This window comes from Phyllobates terribilis, unplaced genomic scaffold (genome assembly GCF_046119375.1).
Source record: "Phyllobates terribilis strain yellow unplaced genomic scaffold, ASM4611937v1 Scaffold_5__5_contigs__length_657084704, whole genome shotgun sequence".
Classification (NCBI taxonomy): domain Eukaryota; kingdom Metazoa; phylum Chordata; class Amphibia; order Anura; family Dendrobatidae; genus Phyllobates; species Phyllobates terribilis.
This window is the reverse complement of record NW_027362765.1, coordinates 273,700,287-273,722,841: the sequence shown is the minus strand read 5'-3', so window position 1 is coordinate 273,722,841 and position 22,555 is coordinate 273,700,287. Positions and strand designations below refer to the sequence as shown.

General features: G+C 42.0%; 1 protein-coding gene across 1 annotated transcript in view; it reads left to right on the top strand.

Annotated features, from left to right (window-relative positions):
- CA10 (carbonic anhydrase 10) overlaps nucleotides 1–22,555 on the top strand; it is a 354,530-nt gene that overhangs the window by 280,087 nt on the left and 51,888 nt on the right. The window contains exon 5 of the mRNA XM_073684179.1: nucleotides 14,045–14,230. Coding sequence (XP_073540280.1) covers nucleotides 14,045–14,230 — 186 coding nt within the window. The remainder of the gene's footprint in view (nucleotides 1–14,044; nucleotides 14,231–22,555) is intronic.

Sequence of the window (22,555 nt, the reverse complement as noted above, 5' to 3'; positions counted from 1 at the left end):
TAACAAAAAAACTTTTTCTTCACTCATAGTTATTGGTTGGGTGAAGCCATTTATTGTCAAACTACTGTGTTTTCTCTTTTTAAATCTTAATGAGAACCAAAAACATCCAAATGACCCTGATGAAAAGTTCACATACCCCAGTTCTTAATACTGTGTATTGCCCCCTCCAACATCAATGACAGCTTGAAGTCTTTTGTGGTAGTTGTGGATGGGGTTCTTTATTTTCTCAGATGGTAAAGCTGCCCATTCTTCTTGGCAAAAAGCCTCCAGTTCCTGTAAATTCCTGGGCTGTCTAGCATGAATTGCGCACTTGAGATCTCTCCAGAGTGGCTCAATGATATTGCGGTCAGGAGACTGAGATGGCCACTCCAGAACCTTCACTTTGTTCTGCTGTAGCCAATTACAGGTCGACTTGGCCTTGTGTTTTGGATCGTTGTCATGTTGGAACATCCAAGTACGTACCATGCGCAGCTTCCGGGCTGATGAATGCAAATTTGCCTCCAGTATTTGCTGATAACGTGCTGCATTCATCTTTCCTTCAACTTTTACCAAGTTTCCTGTGCCTTTGTAGCTCACACATCCCCAAAACATCAGCGATCCACCTCTGTGCTGTACTGTAGGAATGGTGTTCCTTTCATCATAGGCCTTGTTGACCTCTCTCCAAATGTAACGTTTATGGTTGTGGCTAAAAAGTTCGATTTTGGTCTCATCACTCCAAATTACCTTGTTCCAGAAGTTTTTAGGCTTGTCTCCGTGCTGTTTGGCGTATTGTAGGCGAGATACTTTGTGGCATTGGCTCAGTAATGACTTTCTTCTGGTGACTTGACCATGCAGCCCATTTTTCTTCAAGTGCTTCCTTATTGTGCATCTTGAAACAGCCACACCGCTAGTTTTCAGAGAGTCCTGAATTTCAGCAGATGTTATTTGTGGGTTTTTCTTTGCATCCTGAACAATTTTCCTGGCAGTTGTGTCCGAAATTTCTTTGGTCTACCTGACCATGGTTAGCTTTTTACAGAGCCCCTGATTTCCCATTTGTTAATCACAGTTTGAATGCTGCTGACTGGCGTTATCAACTTCTTGGATATTTTTTTGTATCCCTTTCCTGTGTTATACAGTTCAACTACCTTTTTCCTTGGATCCGTTGACAATTCTTTTGCTTTCCCCATGACTCACAATCCAGAAACGTCAGTGGCTGGATGAAAGATGCAAGAGTTTGTCTGGATCCCAGAAACTCACTCAGCTTTTATGCACACGCACTGATTACAAGCAAACAGGTCACAGGTAAGGATGTTACCTTTAGTAGCCATTCCAACCCATTTGTGTCAAATTCTGTGCATGTTATCAGGCCAAAATCACCACGGTATGTGAACTTTTGATCAGGGTCATTTGGATGTTTTTGGTTGTCATTAAGATTTAAAAAGAGAAAACACAGTAGTTTGAAAATAAATGGCTTCACCCAGCCAATAATCATGAGTGGAGAAAAAGTTTTTTTGTTATCATTCATATTCTCTGAAACAAGGCCAAGAAAGGAAAAATTCTGGCGGGGTATGTAAACTTTTGAGCACAGCTGTATGTGGGGCAATTATTCTGTATGGAGGACTATGTGGGGCCCATTATACTGTATGGAGGACTATGTGTGGCCCATTATACTGTATAGAGGACTATGTGGGGCCTTTATTCTGTATGGAGGACTATCTTGGGCCTATTATTCTGTATGGAGGACTATGTGGGGCCCATTTTATTGTATGGAGGTCTATGTGGGGCCCATTATTCTGTATGGAGGACTATGTGAGGCCCATTATTCTGCATTGAGCACTATGTGGGGTCATTATTCTGTATGGAGGACTTTGTGGGCCATTATACTGTATTGAGGACTATGTGAGGCCCATTATACTGTATGGAGGACTATGTGAGGCCCATTATTATACATGGAGAACTATGTGAGGCCCATTATACTGTATGGAGGACTATGTGGGGCCATTATAGTGTCTGGTGGACTATGTGGGGCTGATTATTCTGTATGGAGGACTATGGGGGACCCATTGTTCTGTATGGAAGTACATTGTCTCCCACCTACAATTTACTAATAATCACCGGGACAATCCAGAAGGCTATTGCAGCAATTATTTTGTTTCAGATAAGACTAAGATGGAGCTTTTTGGTTTAAATTAGTGAAATCTGTTACAAATGGTGATGATAGTATCATAGTTTAGACCTGTTTTGTTGCTTCTAGGCAAAGATAGCTTGCCATCTTTGATGGAACACTGATTTCTGAATTACACTAGCAATTTATATAGGAAAATGTCAGGATATCTTTCGTTGTGTTGAATCTCAAGAGAAAGAGACAACGACCCAAAAGCATGCCAGTCTTTCGCCAAAAAACAGTTAAAGAAGAATAAATGTAAAGCTTTAGAATGTCTCCCAGCACTGACTGACAGCAGGTCAGCATTAGAGCCGGCTGTCAGTCAGTGCCAGGGGTGTGGTTACAGCTGCCACTCTCCATACAGTGAGCCATGACTGAACCCGTGCCGGCGCCGCCTCCGTGACTGAAAGATCAAGGCTGTCGGGGGGAATAAGGTTAATTTCTTCCTGACAGTGGGGGTCTCAGTGCCGGAACAGCATGGTGTCAGAATGCTATTAAACTCAGATTAACCCCATATCTGCAGATTAATAGAGTTATTTTACATGACAGTTTCTCTTTAATAAGACTTGCTGAGTTTAGCAACGCCGCAATCTCTGCATCATCCATGACAGATCATCACAGTTCACAGCACACGGTTGAAAGTTTTGGAACCGCGCAACAACGTGTAAAGTCAGACAATCCGTACATTAGTACGTTTCTTCAAATTTTGCACACAGCAGAACATGATTTGTAATGCATAATCATTTACAAATCTTGCAGGCTTGGTATACTGCGTATTTTAAGGATTTGTATAGCTGAGAATAATTCTTCCCTAGTTATGGAAGATTTGGTGTCCCTCTAGATGTCCCTCTAGATGTATTGATGAAGGTGGTTTTTATTGACAAAAATAATAAAGGGATTTATTAAAAATGTGTTCTCCTATTCTGAATACATTGTCTTCCAAAAATAGAACCAAACAGAATTAACAGAGCATGCTGAACGATTCTGAAGACTTGGATGGTAGGCTGCAGAGCAGATGGATGGGGGGAAGGGTGAGGGGGTTGTTCAGGTTATGACTATATTAACTATTAAACATTCAAATACAATAAGTGTTCATAATGTGGATACTGGGTTTTATATGGGTAATTACATTTAAAGTGTAAAATCAACAGATTTTTGTGGTTAAAAGACTTCCTTGTATATTTAAGTGTAAAAATATGATTGCTAAATGGGGTTGTCTGGGACTTTAACATTGATGGTGTTTCCTTCGGATAGGCCATCAATGTCTGATTGTGTGGGTGTGACACCCGGCACCCCTGTGGATCAGGTGTTCTGGGGTGTTGCCTGCGACCAGAACCGCTCAGTTACGGAGCTGCACAGCACAACTCCATTGACTGAATAGTGGTCACGGCCAGGTACTGCACTCTCCCCCTATTGATTTGAATGGGTGGCAGATGTGCAGTACCTGGCCGTGACGACTATTCAGTCAATGGAGTTGTGCAGCTCCGTAATTGAGCAGTTCCGGCCAACACTGGGAACAGCCGATCAGACATTGACGACCTATCCTAAGGTTAGGAAATCAATGTTAAAGTCCCGGACAACGTCTTTAACGTGATAGGTCCAAATTCTGAGGTTGCACTACTGGGAGATTCTCATCAAACCATATTCCCCTCTCATTTCTGACAGATCTAGTATTGTTATTGAAAGGGTACATGTTATACGGGATGTATGTGTGTGTACATTTATGTGAATGGTAATTTATAGAGATACTCAAATCTTTTGCACTTCCAAGTCGCTAACTTCAGTGAATTTTTGCCAAAAATTAGTAACACTCAGAGGTCTCCTAGGACTGTATCCACTCCCTGCCAAGCTCCATAATGCAATCACAGCCTTCGTAATCTCTTATATGGCTATGGGTAAAGAAATGGTAACCATTCTTCACTGTTGTGTTGTCACACACACTATCTCTGCAGTATATTCAGAGTTTTTTGGCTTTTTCTACCTATTTCTAATTTTAAGCTGAGAGCTGTGACATTGTCTCACTATACATATTGACTCCAAAATGGTTGCTGTGCTGCATTCCCTGCTTCGGCTTTTATACAGGCTGTGATAGACTGCGCTGTACTACATGATGTTCTATTCTGTGTGATGTTATAGCTGCAAGGCATTATGAGAACCCCCCCCCCCCCCGGTCACACGCCATGTTAGCCTCCTCAGATTGATGAAATCTTCTACATTGTATAATACATGTATCAAATTGCAAATTCACATGATATCGATTCACTGACCTCTAGCAATTTGCACTAAATGTTAGATCTAATGTGCTATATTGTTTTATACTTCCTATATTCATTTTCTATGAATTAGCGTTGACAATAAAACTTTAAAAAACAACTGAAATAACTGATTTACATGTAAAAATCTGTAATTACTGGGCTGCCATCCCAGAATAAAATCAGATTAAAAAACAAGTTATAAATTCAGAGGAAACAATGGCCTGATTGAAAATTCTCTCAGCTAACCAATCTTTTTTTAATCAGTGTTGTTTTTCTTTTTAGTCTTCTGAAAAGATGAATAGCTAAGAACAGTTAAGTTGTATCAGATAACTGTAATCCACTTAGAATGTAGGAGTCAGGGTAAAATCAAAAGACAAGATCTTTTCTTAGCAATGATATAAACAATATTTGAAACAAAAGTCAAAACAGAAATTATGTAACCATTCAAAGTGTTCTTAAAGGGAATCTGTCAGCAGGTTTTTGCCATTTAATCTGGGAGTACCATGATGCAGGGCCAGAGCCCCTGTTTCCAATAATGTGTCACTTATTAGGCTGTGTGCTGTTGTTTCAAGACAATCAGTGTTTTATCAGCAGGAGATTATCACTAGAGGACTAAATCTCACATGCAGACCAGTCAGACTAATCTGTGAAACTCCACCCCACCACTGATTTGCAGCTTGCTGACAATGTTTAATGTGTACAGAACGCTACCAATTAGTGATGAGGGCGGGGGTTATACACAGTTCAGCATTCTGACCAGTGCTACATTTACATTAGAGACAACAGGGATTTTATCAAAACTGTAACAAGCAGTCCAGTAAGTGATTAAATGATAGATTTCTAGAATCAGGCTCTCTGCCCCAACATTAGCCTGTTCTTATGTTATATAGCAAAATGACTATGACTGATGACCGATTCCTTTCAATATACACTGCTCAAAAAAATAAAGGGAACCCTCAAATAACACATCCTAGATCTGAATGAATGAAATATTCTCATTGAATACTTTGTTCTGTACAAAGTTGAATGTGCTGACAACAAAATCACACAAAAATCATCAATGGAAATCAAATTTATTAACCAATGGGGCCTGGATTTGGAGTCACCCCCAAAATTAAAGTGGAAAAACTCACTACAGGCTGATCCAACTTTGATGTAATGTCCTTAAACAAGTCAAAATGAGGCTCAGTATTGTGTGTGGCCTCCACGTGCCTGTATGACCTCCCTACAACGCCTGGGCATGCTCCTGATGAGATTGCGGATGGTCTCCTGTGGGATCTTATCCCAGACCTGAACTAAAGCATCCTCCAACTCCTGGACAGTCTGTGGTGCAACGTGACGTTGGTGGATGGAGCGAGACATGATCTCCCAGATGTACTCAATCGTATTCAGGTCTGGGGAACGGGCGGGCCAGTCCATAGCTTCAATGCCTTCATCTTGCAGGAACTGCTGACACACTCCAGCCACATGAGGTCTGGCATTGTCCTGCATTAGGAGGAACCCAGAGCCAAACGCACCAGCATATGGTCTCACAAGGGGTCTGAGGATCTCATCTTGGTACCTAATGGCAGTCAGGCTACCTCTGGCGAGCACATGGAGGGCTGTGCAGCCCTCCAATGAAATGCCAACCCACACCATTACTGACCCACTGCCAAACCGGTCATGCTGAAGGATGTTGCAGGCAGCAGATCGCTCTCCACGGCGTCTTCAGACTCTGTCACGTCTGTCACATGTGCTCAGTGTGAACCTGCTTTCATCTGTGAAGAGCACAGGGCGCCAGTGGCGACTTTGCCAATCCTGGTGTTCTGTGGCAAATGCCAAGCGTCCTGCACGGTGTTGGGCTGTGAGCACAACCCCCATCTGTGGACGTTGGGCCCTCATACCACCCTTATGGAGTCGGTTTGTAACCGTTTGTGCAGACATATGCACATTTTTGGCTTGCTGGAGGTGATTTTGCAGGGCACTGGCAGTGCTGCTCCTGTTCCTCCTTGCACAAAGGAGGAGGTAACGTTCCTGCTGCTGGGTTGTTGCCCTCCTATGTCTCCCTCCACATCTCCTGGTATCTGCTCCATGCTCTGGACACTGTGCTGACAGACACAGCTACCCTTCTTGCCACAGCTCGCACTGATGTGCCATCCTTGATGAGCTGCACTACCTGAGCAACTTCTGTGGGTTGTACTGTAGACACCGCCTCATGCTACTGTACCTCTAGGGGTGAGAGCAATGGCAAAATGAAAAAGTGACCAAAGCAACAGCCAAAAAGGATGAGAACAGAGAAATGGTCTGTGGTCACCACCTGCAGAACCACTCCTTTATAGGGGGTATCTTGCTAATTGCCTATCATTTCTAGCAGTTGTCTGTTCCATTTGCACAACAGCAGGAGAAATTCATTCACAATCAGTGTTGCTTCATAACTGCACAGGTAGATTTCACTGAAGTGTTATGGACTTGGAGTTACATTGTGTTGTTTAAGTGTTCCCTTTATTTTTTTGAGCAGTGTATATAAATCACATTGAAATGAACCTGAGTGGCACAACAATATGAGAAGCCTAAAATTTCACTTCTATTATGACTGTTTACCGATATATTGGATTAGATCAGGATTTAGGATAGCTGACAAATGCATATTACCTGAGTTATGACCACAGTGACACCACCAATCCTGTAATGGGGATCCTAAAGGCCTTTGTGCAAATGACTAGCTAGTGTGCATGCGTTACCACTACTCCATTCATAAGACTCCCTTATTGTAATGTTAAAGTGGCTGTCCACCCTAGAATTAAAAAAAAAATGTCCAGAATTATTAAAATAAGAGCGGTCTTCCCAGTCTTTGTACTTCCTGTTCCAGTTGCAAACTTTCTGTTGAGCCCAGTCCAGACTAACATGTGACCACTTTAGCCAATCAGTGGCCACCAGAGTGTGGCATAGGTCACCACAAAAGACCGTGATCGGCTGCAGCAGTCATATGCTCATCCAGCAAGAAGAGAAAACACAGGGACTGATGGAAGGGCAGTGTTGGAAGAGGAGTATTGAGATGAGTATACTTTATTTTTATTTTATAACTTTTAAGCATTTGGAATGTTTTTAATAGATTTTAGGGATGGACAATCCTATTAAAATTCTTTTATCATATACTTCAATTTCTCAGTTTTGGGGTTTTAATTATTTTGTTTGCCTAAAAAAATGTATGCCATCTCCTGGTGACAAGTTTAGGCAGTGTTTGTGTGACTGGTAGGGTTCTTCATTATACTGTAGGAGAAATATAATACTCGGCTGTTCATTCTTATTATGTGTATTCTTACTCATTTCACATTTTGAATTGAATGAATGAAGGATCTGATCACACCGGAGTCATGGCTTATAACTAGTGATGAGCAAGCACTAAAATGCTCAGGTGCTCGAAGCTCGGGCCGAGCACATTGTGATACTCGGGTGCTCGACCCGAGCAACGAGCCCAATGTAAGTCTATGGGAAACTCGAGCATTTTTCTGGAGGTCCCCCCCCCCCCTTCCCCCGGAGGTCTCCAGAAGGTCAAAAATTGCCCAAATCGATGGGAACAGTGCACAATGAAACATGTCAGGCAGGCAGAATATATAGGCAGAGAGGCAGGCAGGGTATATAGGAGGGTGCATGAAAAACATAGCAGGGCACTCGGAACACACTAGTGCCCTCCAATTTTCACGCACCCGTCTCTTTAAAAAAGCCGGCAATTCATCAGCAGCATACACCGGTACCCGACAATTTATAACAGAAAGAATAGAGTATCACACATAGATTAGATAGATAAAAACATGTCAGTCACATATATAAGTACAGTGACAGTGTTGGTTACTGTACTTGTCATTTAGTGTTAAAATAAAAGATTTCTTAAAAAAAAAAAATTGGCGTGGGATTCCCCATAATTCTAGTTTCTTGCGGAGGTTAAGCAGATGGCTGGGGCAGATGTTTGAAGCCTGGGAAGGGGGTAATACCCACAGAGCTTCCCAGGCTACTAATATCAGCCCCCAGCTGAATACCTACCCTTTACTAGCTATTAAAATGTCAGGACCCAAAAAAAAATGACGTGGGGTCCCCCTATTTTAATAGCTAGCAAAGGCTAGGCAGACAGTTGGGGGCTGATATTAATAGCCCAAGAAGGGTGCCATGAATATTGGCCCCCTCCCAGACTAGAAACACCAGCCCTCAGCCGCCCCAGAAATGGCGCATCCTTAGGATGTGCCAATTCTGGCACTTAGCCTCTCTCTTCCCACTGCCCTGTAGTGGTGGCAGTGGGGTAATAGGGCTAGGGTTGATGTCAGCTTATAATGCCAGCTGACATCAAGCCCAGGTTAGTAATGGGGCGGCGTCTATAAGATGCCCCCATTACTAACCCCATAGTGAAAGTGAAAACAAACACCAACACCCAGAATAAAATCTTTTAATTGAAATAAACACACAATACTTTAATATTCTAAATTAAACTCTACTTGCCATTATGCCCATTCCAGCTGAAGCCAATGTCTCCTGCAAGAAAAGTAAAATAATTAACCAACCTTATCCTTACCTTTCTATGGTTCCTACAATGGCTCCAGCTCTGCTACATTGAGATGGCAAGCTGGATAGTAGCAGAACGCTGCCATCCAGCTTGCCATGCTGCAGAGACACTGAGAAGCCTTGCGCTCCTCAGTGTCTCGCTGTGACGGCATCCAGATGAACTGTGCCTGCCTCATGCACGTCACTGACAGCATGGGAGAATTCTCCTGCACATGCGGTGCCGGCAAATGACGTCACCGCATGAGCAGGAGAATTTTCCCACACTGGGATGGCATTGAGATGGCAGGCTGGATCGTATTAGAATGCTGCCATCCAGCTTGTCATCCTTCAGAGACACTGCAGAGCGCAGGCATGCTTGCGCTCCTCAGTGTCTCGCTGCGACGGCATCCAGATGAGCCGAGTTCATGTCAAATGAACTCGGCTCACCTCATGCACGTTACTGACAGCGTGGGAGAATTCTCCTGCTCACGCGGTGACGTCATTTGCCGGCACCGCATGCGCAGGAAAATTCTCCCACGCTGTCAGTGACGTGCATGAGGTGACCTGAGTTCATCTGGATGCCGTCACAGCGAGACACTGAGGAGCGCAAGGCTTCTCAGTGTCTTTGTGGCATGGCAAGCTGGATGGCAGCGTTCTGCTACGATCCAGCCTGCCATCTCAATGTAGCAGAGCTGGAGCCGTCGTGGGAACCATCGAAAGGTAAGGATGAGGTTTGTTAATTATTTTACTTTTATTGCAGGAGACATGGGATTCAACTGGATTGGACGATATGGTAAGTAGAGTTTAATTTAGAATATTAAAGTATTGTGTGTTTATTTCAAATAAAAGATTTTATTCTGGGTGTTGGTGTTTGTTTTCACTTTCACTATGGGGTTAGTAATGGGGGCATCTTATAGACGCTTCCCCATTACTAACCTGGGCTTGATGTCAGCTGGCATTATAAGCTGACATCAACCCCAGCCCTATTACCCCATTGCCATCGCTACAGGGCAGTGGGAAGAGCGAGGCTAAGTGCCAGAATTGGCACCTCCTAAGGATGCGCCATTTCTGGGGCGGCTGAGGGCTGGTGTTTCTAGCCTGGGGGGGGCAATATTCATGGCACCCTTCCTGGGCTATTAATATCAGCCCCCAGCTGTCTGCCTAGCCTTTGCTAGCTATTAAAATAGGGGGACCCCACGTCATTTTTTTGGGGTCCCCCAATTTACTAGCTAGTAAAGGCTAGGTATTCAGCTGGGGGTTGATATTAGTAGCCTGGGAAGCTCCGTGGGTATTACCCCCTTCCCAGGCTTCAAACATCTGCCCCAGCCATCTGCTTAACCTCTGCTAGAGACTAAAATTACGGGGAACCCCACGCCAATTTTTTTTTTTAGTAAATCCTTTAGTGTTAAAATAAATGACAAGTACAGTAACCAACACTGTCACTGTACTTCTTATATATGTGACTGACATGTTTCTATCTATCTAATCTATGTGTGGTGCTCTATTCTTTCTGTTCTAAATTGTCGGGTACCGATGTTATAACTGTATGCGGCTGCTGAATTGCTGGCTTTTCATGTTTCACTGAGCACTGTTCCCATCAATTTGGGCAATCGCTGTAATGCCACAACCAACATGGCTGCAGCATTACAGTGAGTGGCAGGCAATCCCTGCATGTTGATTGGCGCTCTAAATAGCGCCAAACATGCAAGACGGGGACCCAAGCATCGCGCAAGTACTTGGCGAGCTCCGAGCATCTCGAGTACTGAGATGCTAGGGCGAGTACCGAGCAGTGGCGAGCATGCTCGCTCATCACTATTTATAACGAGAGCCATGATGGTGCTTTAGATTTGTTTTTCAAGTGGACCAAACTGAAACTAGGTGCCTATTGCATATGTGTTTTGGAGCTTGTTTTGTTTTTTTGTGGCAAGAATATTGGTGCAGACTAAGATATTTTTTGTCTTCAAGAATACAAAATGGCCAATGTCCAGTTGGTTTAGACTTACAACTGCTGGCCATGACATGATGATTGTAATCCACCATAAAACGCTTTCGGGGAAACTTAGATGGAGCCATTTGAGATTGTGTTTCTGGACTGATTAAATTGCTGCAGTAATGCACTCAATGTGCTCCCTCATTCCTGTCTTAATGAGTAACTATGGAGTCATTTTATGACCTATTAGTGTGTGATTCAAAACAGATTTCTTTGCATATTTCATGGGGGACTGGTGTATGTACCATAGCATATGTCTAATAGTGGAAAATAGCCTCTCAATCTGTGGCTTTTATATGAACATAAAGAGAAATAGTGACTCCCACAATATGATTGCCATTACTGGTTTTCCATGCTCCTTCATGCTTTTAAACTAAGCAATTGTATAAATGCCTAAAATGCATATTTTTCATAATGATTAGTGATGTTGTTGCCAAGCAAAATTCACCAAAGTAGCTTGACTTTACTTTATTGTCAATTTTATGTAAGATTATTAACATGTCTATGATTTTTTTGCAAATGTGTATGACATTTTTGTAATTAATTTATTTAATTAATTTATTTGTGTAAACTGTGTTTAATGAAAGAAGGTAGACAACAAATATTCCAGCATTTAGTGATTGGTAGTGATATCCCTGTTGCCGTGTTTAACTTTGTCATCTCTGCTTATCTTGGTTCAGGCAGTAGCTAGACTTGATCTGTCAATATCCCATATTAATTATATTCACTGAAGTTGATAACATTTTTCATCTTGGCCATAAAACAGGATGCTTTGTAACTTGAAGTTTGGAGTGTAGCCTCATGGATATACTATCTGTAAAGCCCCCAAACACCTTAGAGGCTGTGTACCAAACGATGGATTGACCGATCATTGGCCAGTAGCTATCTCGGTCACTTACACAGGAGCGCTTGGCCTGCCGAATGCACTCATGTTCTCTATGAGAGGGCAACTGTCAGACATCTCTGGCAGCAGCTTATCTGAGTGAAAACAAAAGGATTGGAAGTCGAAAATCAGATATGCCAGAACCTAAATTCCCTCAACAATCATCTGTTTGAGGCCTTCATACACATTAGACTGCCAGAACCTAAACTCCCTCAACAATCAACTGTTTGGGGCCCCCATACACATTAGACTGCCAGAACCTAAACTCCCTCAATAATCATCTGTTTGGGGCCCCCATACACATTAGACCTCCATAACCTAAACTCCCTCAATAATCATCTGTTTGGAGCCTCCATACACATTAGACTGAAAAAAACTAAACTCCCTCAACAATCATCTGTTTGAGGCCTTCATACACATTAGACTGCCAGAACCTAAACTCCCTCAATAATCATCTGTTTGGGGCCCCCATACACATTAGACTTCTATAACCTAAACTCCCTCAATAATCATCTGTTTGGAGCCTCCATACACATTACACTGCCAGAACCTAAACTCCCTTAACAATCATCTGTTTGGGGCCTACATACACATTAGTCTTTCAGCAGAACCTGTCAATATTCGGCTATAGTTAGTCTAATGTGCATGGGGAGATTTAAAGTCTAGTGTCCTTTAACCCCTTCGCAACCTTGGGTTTTGTCGTTTTTGCTTTTTCGTTTTTTGCTCCCCTTGTTCCCAGAGCCATAGCGTTTTTATTTTTTGGACAATACGGCCGTGTGAGGGCTTATTTTTTGTGGGACAAGTTGTACTTTTCAACGGCATTACTAGTTTTATCATATCTTGTACGGGAAAACGGGAAAAAATTCCAAGTGCAGTAAAATTGCAAAAAAAGTGCAATACCATAGTTGTTTTTTATTTATTTTTTTACCACGTTCACTGAATGCTAAAACTGACCTGCCATTCTTATTCTCCAGGTCATTACGAGTTCGTAGACACCAAACATGTATAGGTTCTTTTATATTTAAGTGGTGAAAAAAAATTCCAAAATTTGGTAAAAAAAACTAAAAAAAAATAGCGCCATTTTCCGAGACCTGTAGCGTCTCCATTTTTCGTGATCCGGGGCTGGGTGAGGGCTTATTTTTTGTGCGCTGGGCTGACGTTTTTATTGATAACATTTTGGGGTAGATCCGATGTTTTGATCGCCCCTTATTGCATTTTATTGCAATTTTGCGGCGACCAAAAAACGTAATTCTGGCGTTTAGAATTTTTTTCTCGTTACACCGCTTACCGATCGGATTAATTCTTTTTTTATATTGATAGATAGGGCGATTCTGAACGCGGCGATACCAAATATGTGTATGTGGGTTGTTTTTTTTTATATTTTATTTTGAATGGGGCAAAAGGGGGGTGATTTAAACTTTTATATTTTTTTTATATTTTTAAAAACATTTTTTTTTCACTTACTGCATGCTTCAATAGTCTCCAGAGGAGACTAGAAGCAGCAGTTGTCTGATCGTCTCTGCTACATACAGGGGACGAGCAGATCCCCTGCATGCAGCAGAAATGGTCCTGTGCTATGAGCGACCAGATCATAACAACCACAGGTGTCTGCTGCAGACCCTGGGTTGCCATGCACGCCCATCGGCGACCCGCGATCATGTGACGGGGTCGCCGATGGGCGGGGCTTATGACGTGCAACCCGCGTTAAATGCCGCTGTCGGAGATTGACAGCGGCATTTAACATGTTAACAGCCGCGGGTGGATCGCGATTCCACCCGCGGCTGTTGCGGGCACATGTAAGCTGTAAGAATCAGCTGACATGTGCTCGGTTCAGTGAGGGCTCAGCGCAGCAGCCCTCACTGAACCGGGGGTACGCAAATGTGCGTACTAATACGGCAAGGGTTGGAAAGGGGTTAAATATCCATTTTATTATCTATATATAAATACTAAGATATTGAAAATGTTAACAGTAAAAATAAAGAATGTTTTAGAATATATTTTAATGAATGAAAGAAAATAAGGTAAAATAAATTATGACTCTATATGCCCTGTACTGTTATAGGATTTTGATCTTCCAATGTTTTAATAATATATGGTAAGCCCAGAATGATATTTTTACCACACATTATGCCTTTCATGAATCATTTCCCATTTTTTATTTCTTTGTAGAATTTTTGTTTGTTATAGTAAAATATTGTATTTTGCCTCTTATGACATAAGATAATATTGTTTGTATAAAAATGACATTATTTTATCTCTAGGTGAGTGGCACAATGTACAATACTGGAAGACATGTATCACTACGACTGGACAAGGAACATCTAGTAAATATATCTGGTGGACCCCTAACATACAGTCATCGTTTAGAAGAAATTCGATTACATTTTGGCAGTGAGGATGGTCAAGGCTCAGAACACCTCCTTAATGGGCAAGCTTTTTCTGGGGAGGTAAGGCTTAATTCTTTTTCTTTTTTTTCCAAAATAAAAAGAGATTTAAGATGTAGCTACTTCCTTGATTTTCTGCCTATACAGATAAAAAACAAGAAACCTCACAAATGTTTGCTCATTGCTTTGATTTACTGTTTGACTTATGTTATAATCTATGTGCATGGGAGCAGCATGGTGGCTCAGTGGTTAGTGCTGTTGCTTTGCTGCGCTGGGGTTCTGGGTCCCACCAACGATAAAATCTGCAAGGAGTTTGTATGTCCTCCCAGTGTTTGATTGGGTTTCCCCCCACAATCCAAAGACATACTTGTAGGGAATTTAGATTGTGAGTCCCAGTGGGGAAGGTGATGGTGATATATGTTAGGTATTCTAGAATTAATAGTGCTATATAAGCGAGTAAAATAAATAAATGTACCGTATATACTACATTGCTGCAATATAGAATAACAACAACAAAAAAATGTTGATGATTAATTCAATTTGTATTTTCCTTCGAATAAGTCATCAATTTCAGATTGGTGGGGGTCTGACTTCTGGCACCCCATCGATTAGCTGTTTTCACCTCTGGCAGCAGCCAGATGTAAACAGGGAACAGATCTAAACAGCAGAGCTCCATTTACTGTGTAATGGCCGTTCCATGGTACTGCAGCTTGAAGGGAATATTACAGCATTAAAGGGAATCTGTCATGTTGAAAATGGTAGGATGTTATCGAGCAGGAGGAGCTGATCATATTGTTATACATTTTTGTGGGACAATTTTCAGTAAACCTTGTACTTTATTCTTTGAATTTATTCATCGTAGGACCGCCCACATATGAGTCCAGTGGGCGGTTCCACTAGTGATTGACAGTCTTTCCTGTGTCACTGTGCATGCAGAGATATATGTCAATCACTAGTAGGACCGAACACTGGCTTCATATGCTACAAAAAACAGGGATTTTTAATGAATAAAATACACGTTATACTGAATCTTTTCCAACAAATCTATATATCACTCTGCTCAGCTTCTCCTTCTCTACACCATATTGTCCAGTCACTTTCCCTGCAGAGCACGGTGGTCCAGCTTTATTTCAGGGATACATACTATATACTGTATAATAGCCATGATGAAGAAGAACTACAATACATGCTGTCAGTAAAGTCTGCATCTATTTTTCAGTAATATAGGCAGACTGCGAGTGCTATATGATACTACTTTGCCTGTCAACATTTTTTTTTGTTCTAAAAGAAACTGGAAAAGGGTTGGAATTGTGGGTGTAAAAAATAGATTGGTGATGAATATGAAAAGGAAGGTAAAGATTTACTAGTATATCTAATAATTAAAACATTGGAAGCATTATCAACTAGAAAAAAATATATTTGAGAATACGATATTATGCAAGTATTCCACTATTTTGTAATTTCTAATGAATTGTGTCTTCATAATTAAACATCAAACCAATAACACCAAAGTGGAAGAGCAAGAAGGAAATGTCTGTGAAGGGAAAAGAGAAAACTGACTTTAGGCGGAAAAATATTATGTGTAGGGTTAGTTGAAAATGTAACTAAAATTGAGCGCTAATTGTTTGCTTTGTTTTTTGCTAAAAAAAATATTGTATTTCTTCTATTTTTTGTACAAATTTGTTGGTATTAGTTGGGAATTGATTGGTTATTACCTTGACATCAAGGGCAACATACATGTTTCTCAATTTACCTAGACTTCGGGGTTACAAGATAGATCTAATGGGTTTAATGTATCAAAACTGTCTAAGAGAAAAAGTATTCTCTCCCCCACCACATAAGTTGGCTGTCTCCCACTGCATATGAAAAATGCCATGTCCATTATGATCTTTCTAGATCTTCACCCTAAGGATGCTAAACGTCAGGCACTGCATTATATTCAGTATAAAACCCACCAGGAGTAATTTCACGTAGAGGAGTCAATAAATACTCAAATTTCACCATCAGAAATAGTAGTACGAAGTCCTCCTTTGATATACACTCTTGCTGATGTAGTTATATTAGAGGAGTACCTATTTGCATGCCATGTAATCTATGGTGTGTGTGTATATATATATATATATATGTGTGTGTATATATATATATATATATATATATATATATATATATATAATGTACACAGTACAGACCAAAAGTTTGGACACACCTTCTCATTTAAAGATTTTTCTGTATTTTCTTGACTATGAAAATTGTATATTCACACTGAAGGCATCAAAACTATGAATTAACACATGTGGAATTATATACTTAACAAAAAAGTGTGAAACAACTGAAAATATGTCTTATATTCTAGGTTCTTCAAAGTAGCCATCTTTTGCTTTGATGATTGCTTTGCACATCCTTGGCATTCTCTTGATGAGCTTCAAGAGGTAGTTACCGGAAATGGTCTTCCAACAATCTTGAAGGAGTTCCCAGAGATGCTTAGCACTTGTTGTCCCTTTTGCCTTCACTCTGCGGTCCAGCTCACCCCAAACCATCTCGATTGGGTTCAGGTCTGGTGACTGTGGAGGCCAGGTCATCTGGCATAGCACCCCATCACTCTCCTTCTTGGTCAAATAGCCCTTACACAGGCTGGAGGTGTGTTTGGGGTCATTGTCCTGTTGAAAAATAAATGATGGTCCAACTAAACGCAAACCGGATGGAATAGCATTCCGCTGCAAGATGCTGTGGTACCCATGCTGGTTCAGTATGCCTTCAATTTTGAATAAATCCCCAACACTGTCGCCAGCAAAGCACCCCCACACCATCACACTCCTCCTCCGTGCTTCAAGGTGGGAACCAGGCATGTAGAGTCCATCCGTTCACCTTTTCTGTGTCGCACAAAGACACGGTGGTTGGAACCAAAGATCTCAAATTTGGACTCATCAGACCAAAGCACAGATTTCCACTGGTCTAATGTCCATTCCTTGTGTTCTTTAGCCCAAACAAGTCTCTTCTGCTTGTTGCCTGTCCTTACCAGTGGATTCCTAGCAGCTACTTTACCATGAAGGCCTGCTGCCCAAAGTCTCCTTAACAGTTGTTGAAGAGATGTGTCTGCTGCTAGAACTCTCTGTGGCATTGACCTGGTCTCTAATCTGAGCTGCTGTTAACCTGCAATTTCTGAGGCTGATGACTCGGATAAACTTATCCTCAGAAGCAGAGGTGACTCTTGGTCTTCCTTTCCTGGGGCGGTCCTCATGTGAGCCAGTTTCTTGTAGCGCTTGATAGTTTTTGCAACTGCACTTGGGGACACTTTCAAAGTTTGCCCAATTTTTCGGACTGACTGACTGACTGACTATATATATATATATATATATATATATATATATATATATATATATACAGTACAGACCAAAAGTTTGGACACACCTTCTCATTTAAAGATTTTTCTGTATTTTCATGACTATGAAAATTGTACATTCACACTGAAGGCATCAAAGCTATGAATTAACACATGTGGAATTATATACTTAACAACAAAGTGTGAAACAACTGAAAATATGTCTTATATTCTAGGTTCTTCAAAGTAGCCACCTTTTGCTTTGATGACTGCTTTGCACACTCTTGGCATTCTCTTGATGAGCTTCAAGAGGTAGTCACCAGAAATGGTTTTCACTTCACAGGTGTACCCTGACAGGTTTAATAAGTGGGATTTCTTGCCTTATAAATGGGGTTGGGACCATCAGTTGTGTTGTGCAGAAGTCTGGTGGAAACACAGCTGATAGTCCTACTGAATAGACTGTTAGCATTTGTATTATGGCAAGAAAAAAGCAGCTAAGCAAAGAAAAACGAGTGGCCATCATTACTTTAAGAAATGAAGGTCAGTCAGTGCGAAAAATTGGGAAAACTTTGAAAGTGTCCCTAAGTGCAGTTGCAAAAACCATCAAGCGCTACAAAGAAACTGGCTCACATGAGGACCGCACCAGGAAAGGAAGACCAAGAGTCACTTCCGCTACTGAGGATAAGTTTATCCGAGTCACCAGCCTCAGAAATCGCAGGTTAACAGCAGCTCAGATTAGAGACCAGGTCAATGCCACACAGAGTTCTAGCAGCAGACACATCTCTACAACAACTGTTAGGAGGAGACTTTGCGCAGCAGGCCTTTGTGATGAACCCGTAGCCGCCATCTTGGTAATGATAAATCATATTCAGGGATGGCCACACTTCAGCAGCCCCCACCCTTGGGACCTTCTGTTAAAACGTCAACTAGATAGTTTCCCCCATCCAGGCTCCTGTGAGATAAGAAGCCCCAGGGCCTACTTAACACTTGAATGCTAGGAGCTTCAAAGACTTCGAGAGGAAACACAGCCAGCAGGGGGGGGTGCTTCGTCCATCTGTAACTGACCATTTGTCCCATAGGACTAGTTTCTTTGTCTGTCACAAGCATGGAGGCATAAGATATAGAAACATGAATAGTACACGCATGTTGCGTGGGATGGGCCAATAAAAAATATCACGGCGTCTCGGAGCCATTGCGCACACACGCCTCCGCGGTAGACGTTTGTACGTGCTCTGTAAGCCAAGATATAGCGCTGAGCCATTCCTGAGGACCGTATGGTATCATAATTGATATCAAAAGGTCGGTTACGGCGGCCCGAATCCATGGGAACCCCTGGGGGTATCCTGAGACCATCCCAGAAGAAGTTATTGGGTTCCTTAGAATTTGGGCTTCTGATCGAAGTTAGACCTGAGGGTGGAGACTGAGCCAGCTGACCTCACCAGTAGTGGGCGGGACGGGGCAGGTAAGATAGCAGGACAGACAAGAGATCCCTCAGTCTTGACCCGAGAGTGGGGTGCTGAACATCTGAGCACCAGCTGAGGCCACCAAGGGGAGGAGCAGTTTGACCATGCGGTGGTAGGCCTCAGCCTGTAACAAAGAACCGTGCCTGCGACCGCAGAATCCTCTCCCTGCGTCACAAGAAAATCAAGAAACCGGTAACTGATATGCTGTGGTGATTCTGTGTGTTGTATTCCATTGTTGTATAGTTTAGCCTGACCTTATACCTGTGTATATTTAGTTGTATATTGTGTATCTAGTGTATTATTATAATCAATTACCTCAAGTAATTGTGGGCCTGCCTTTTATTCTGCATAACGAACGCACGTCCGTGTGAGCTCGGCTCAAGCCAAAAACGCTACCCAGGGTTGGTTCCTGACCCGATATAGGCCCATTCACGGACGGGGCGTATATCTAAAATAGGGACTGGTGGCAGCATACCAACTGGGGATTGGGGAAGGCTGGTAGTGACGGTCGGAGGTTCAGATATATATATTCCTGGCGCGGCCAAGGAAGATATATATACCGCCCTCACTACAGAGGGCCCCGATACCCAGTAGGTTACAGGACAGTCTCTCTGGCGACCGCTTATCCTAGGTGCAGTTCCTTGACTGACCTGAGGCTAAGAGGGCGCTAGCGAGTTGTGCTGTGTAGTGACGTTACGGTTTAGTGACGTTGAAGGGATAACACTCTACCGTGTTCCCTGCGCTGGTTGCAGCTACCTGGCACTACTTTCTCTAGGTGCAGTACCTTGACTGACCTGAGAGGTAAGGGGGCGCCAGAGAGCTGCACCCACCGGCCGGCTTTCATCACAGCCTTCATGGTAAAATAGCTGCTAGGAAACCACTGCTAAGGACAGGCAACAAGCAGAAGAGACTTGTTTGGGCTAAAGAACACAAGGAATGGACATTAGACCAGTGGAAATCTGTGCTTTGGTCTGATGAGTCCAAATTTGAGATCTTTGGTTCCAACCACCGTGTCTTTGTGTGACGCAGAAAAGGTGAACAGATGGACTCTACATGCCTAGCTCCCACTGTGAAGCATAGAGGAGGATGTGTGATGGTGTGGGGGTGCTTTGCTAGTGACACTGTTGGGGATTTATTCAAAATTGAAGGCATACTGAACCAGCATGGCTACCACAGCATCTTGCAGCGGCATGCTATTCCATCCGGATTGTGTTTAGTTGGACCATCATTTATTTTTCAACAGGGCAATGACCCCAAACACACCTCCAGGCTGTGTAAGGGCTATTTGACCAAGAAGGAGAGTGATGGGGTGCTATGCCAGATGACCTAGCCTCCACAGTCACCAGACCTGAACCCAATCAAGATGGTTTGGGGTGAGCTGGACCGCAGAGTGAAGGCAAAAGGGCCAACAAGTGCTAAGCATCTCTGGGAACTCCTTCAAGATTGCTGGAAGCCCATTTCCGGTGACTACCTCTTGAAGCTCATCAAGAGAATACCAAGAGTGTGCAAAGCAGTCATCAAAGCAAAAGGTGGCTACTTTGAAGAACCTAGAATATAAGACATATTTTCAGTTGTTTCACACGTTTTTGTTAAGTATATAATTCCACATGTGTTAATTCATAGTTTTGATGTCTTCAGTGTGAATGTACAATTTTCATAGTCAAGAAAATACAGAAAAATCTTTAAATGAGAAGGTGTGTTCAAACTTTTGGTCTGTACTGTATATATATATATATATATATATATATATATATATATATATATATACATACATATATGTACATATATACATACAGTGGGTACGGAAAGTATTCAGACCCCTTTAAATTTTTCACTCTTTGTTTCATTGCAGCCATTTGGTAAATTTTAAAAAGTTAATTTTTTTTCTCATTAAAGTACACTCTGCACCCAATCTTGACTGAAAAAAAAACAGAAATGTAGAAATTTTTTCAAATTTATTAAAAAAGAAAAACTGAAATATCACATGGTCATAAGTATTCAGACCCTTTGCTCAGTATTGAGTAGAAGCACCCTTTTGAGCTAGTACTGCCTTGAGTCTTCTTGGGAATGATGCAACAAGTTTTTCACACCTGGATTTGGGGATCCCCTGCCATTCTTCCTTGCAGATCCTCTCCAGTTCCGTCAGGTTGGACGGTGAACATTGGTGGACAGCCATTTTCAGGTCTCTCCAGAGATGCTCAATTGGGTTTAGGTCAGGACTCTGGCTGGGCCAGTCAAGAATGGTCACAGAGTTGTTCTGAAGCCACTCCTATGTTATTCTAGCTGTGTGCTTAGGGTCATTGTCTTGTTGGAAGGTGAACCTTCGGACAAGTCTGAGGTCCAGAGCACTCTGGAAGAGGTTTTCATCCAGGATATCTCTGTACATATATATCCATTGTATACAAATATAATCTTTATTAATGAAATTCAAAACCATTATGTAAAATAGTGTGGCTCAGTAGAGGGGACGACACGCACATCACGAGAAGTCATATGATAAGTAAATTATCAGTGCGCACACTTTAACAACAATATACTATAAGTATGTGGAACGACCGACAAACAAGGTTGTAATATAAAGTAAAACTAAAACAGTAGAGTGACAAAGTACTAGTGTACATAGAAGAGCATATGCCCATTATGTCCTCTACTGCCAGAATGGAATGGGCATTTTGGCCAAAGACTTGGTCAGGGGGTTTCGCCATCCCAGCAGGGAACAGTTCATCTACTCCCCTTGGCCAATCGTATGTCTGCTGTAATCACATGTAAAAAGAAAACAGCTGAGATGTAACTCCAGTCACGTGACCGTACATCAGGCGCAAAGAGGAGTTGAAGGGGCTGCACATTGCTATTTAGCCTTAGTTCCTCTGTGACTACCTAAAACTGCCGAAATTTCAGTGGAAAAAAAGAAAAAGTTTACCTGTAACGTCTACTGGACCTATGTTTCAACCCCAATTTAATCAATTTAGGACCACAAATAAATTAAAAACTGTTTATACACAACTTCCGCAGCAGCGCCATTCCAGCAATATTGGCACCACTAATCCCAGTGGTGACCTGACATTATTGTGTCACGTGCAGGCTGCAGCCAATGAGCTGCAGTTTATAATTATTCCATCATCATGGCAGATGGCCTCTCTGATGATATAGTAAAGGTTGAAGCTGATTAGCGGTCGCTCACTGGCTGCAGAGATCATGTGACACAATAATGTCAAGGAAGTTATAGAGATCCAATATTACATTTACAGATTTTTTATTTCTATTTTTATGTAAACCTGAAAATTATGTTTGCTTTTGTAACTGCTGCTTGACATAGGATGCGACTGCCTAGTCTACTTGTATCCAGTATGACCATATCTTAGCCTTTGTTCACATGTAGCTGCCAACTGCAGCAGAAAACCTTTTAAATTGCTCCTGATACATTCAATTAATTATGTTATTGCTCTGCAAAATTAACTGGTGACAGGAGTCGTTAAAAGAGCACAGTCAATTAGGACTGCAGCAGTTATCGGATACAGTATGGCTTCTGTGGGTGACCGCAGCCTTCCTTTTCCTTTGTTTGTCTCCTGCTGTATTCTATTTAATGCAGTTATACCTTTATACCTT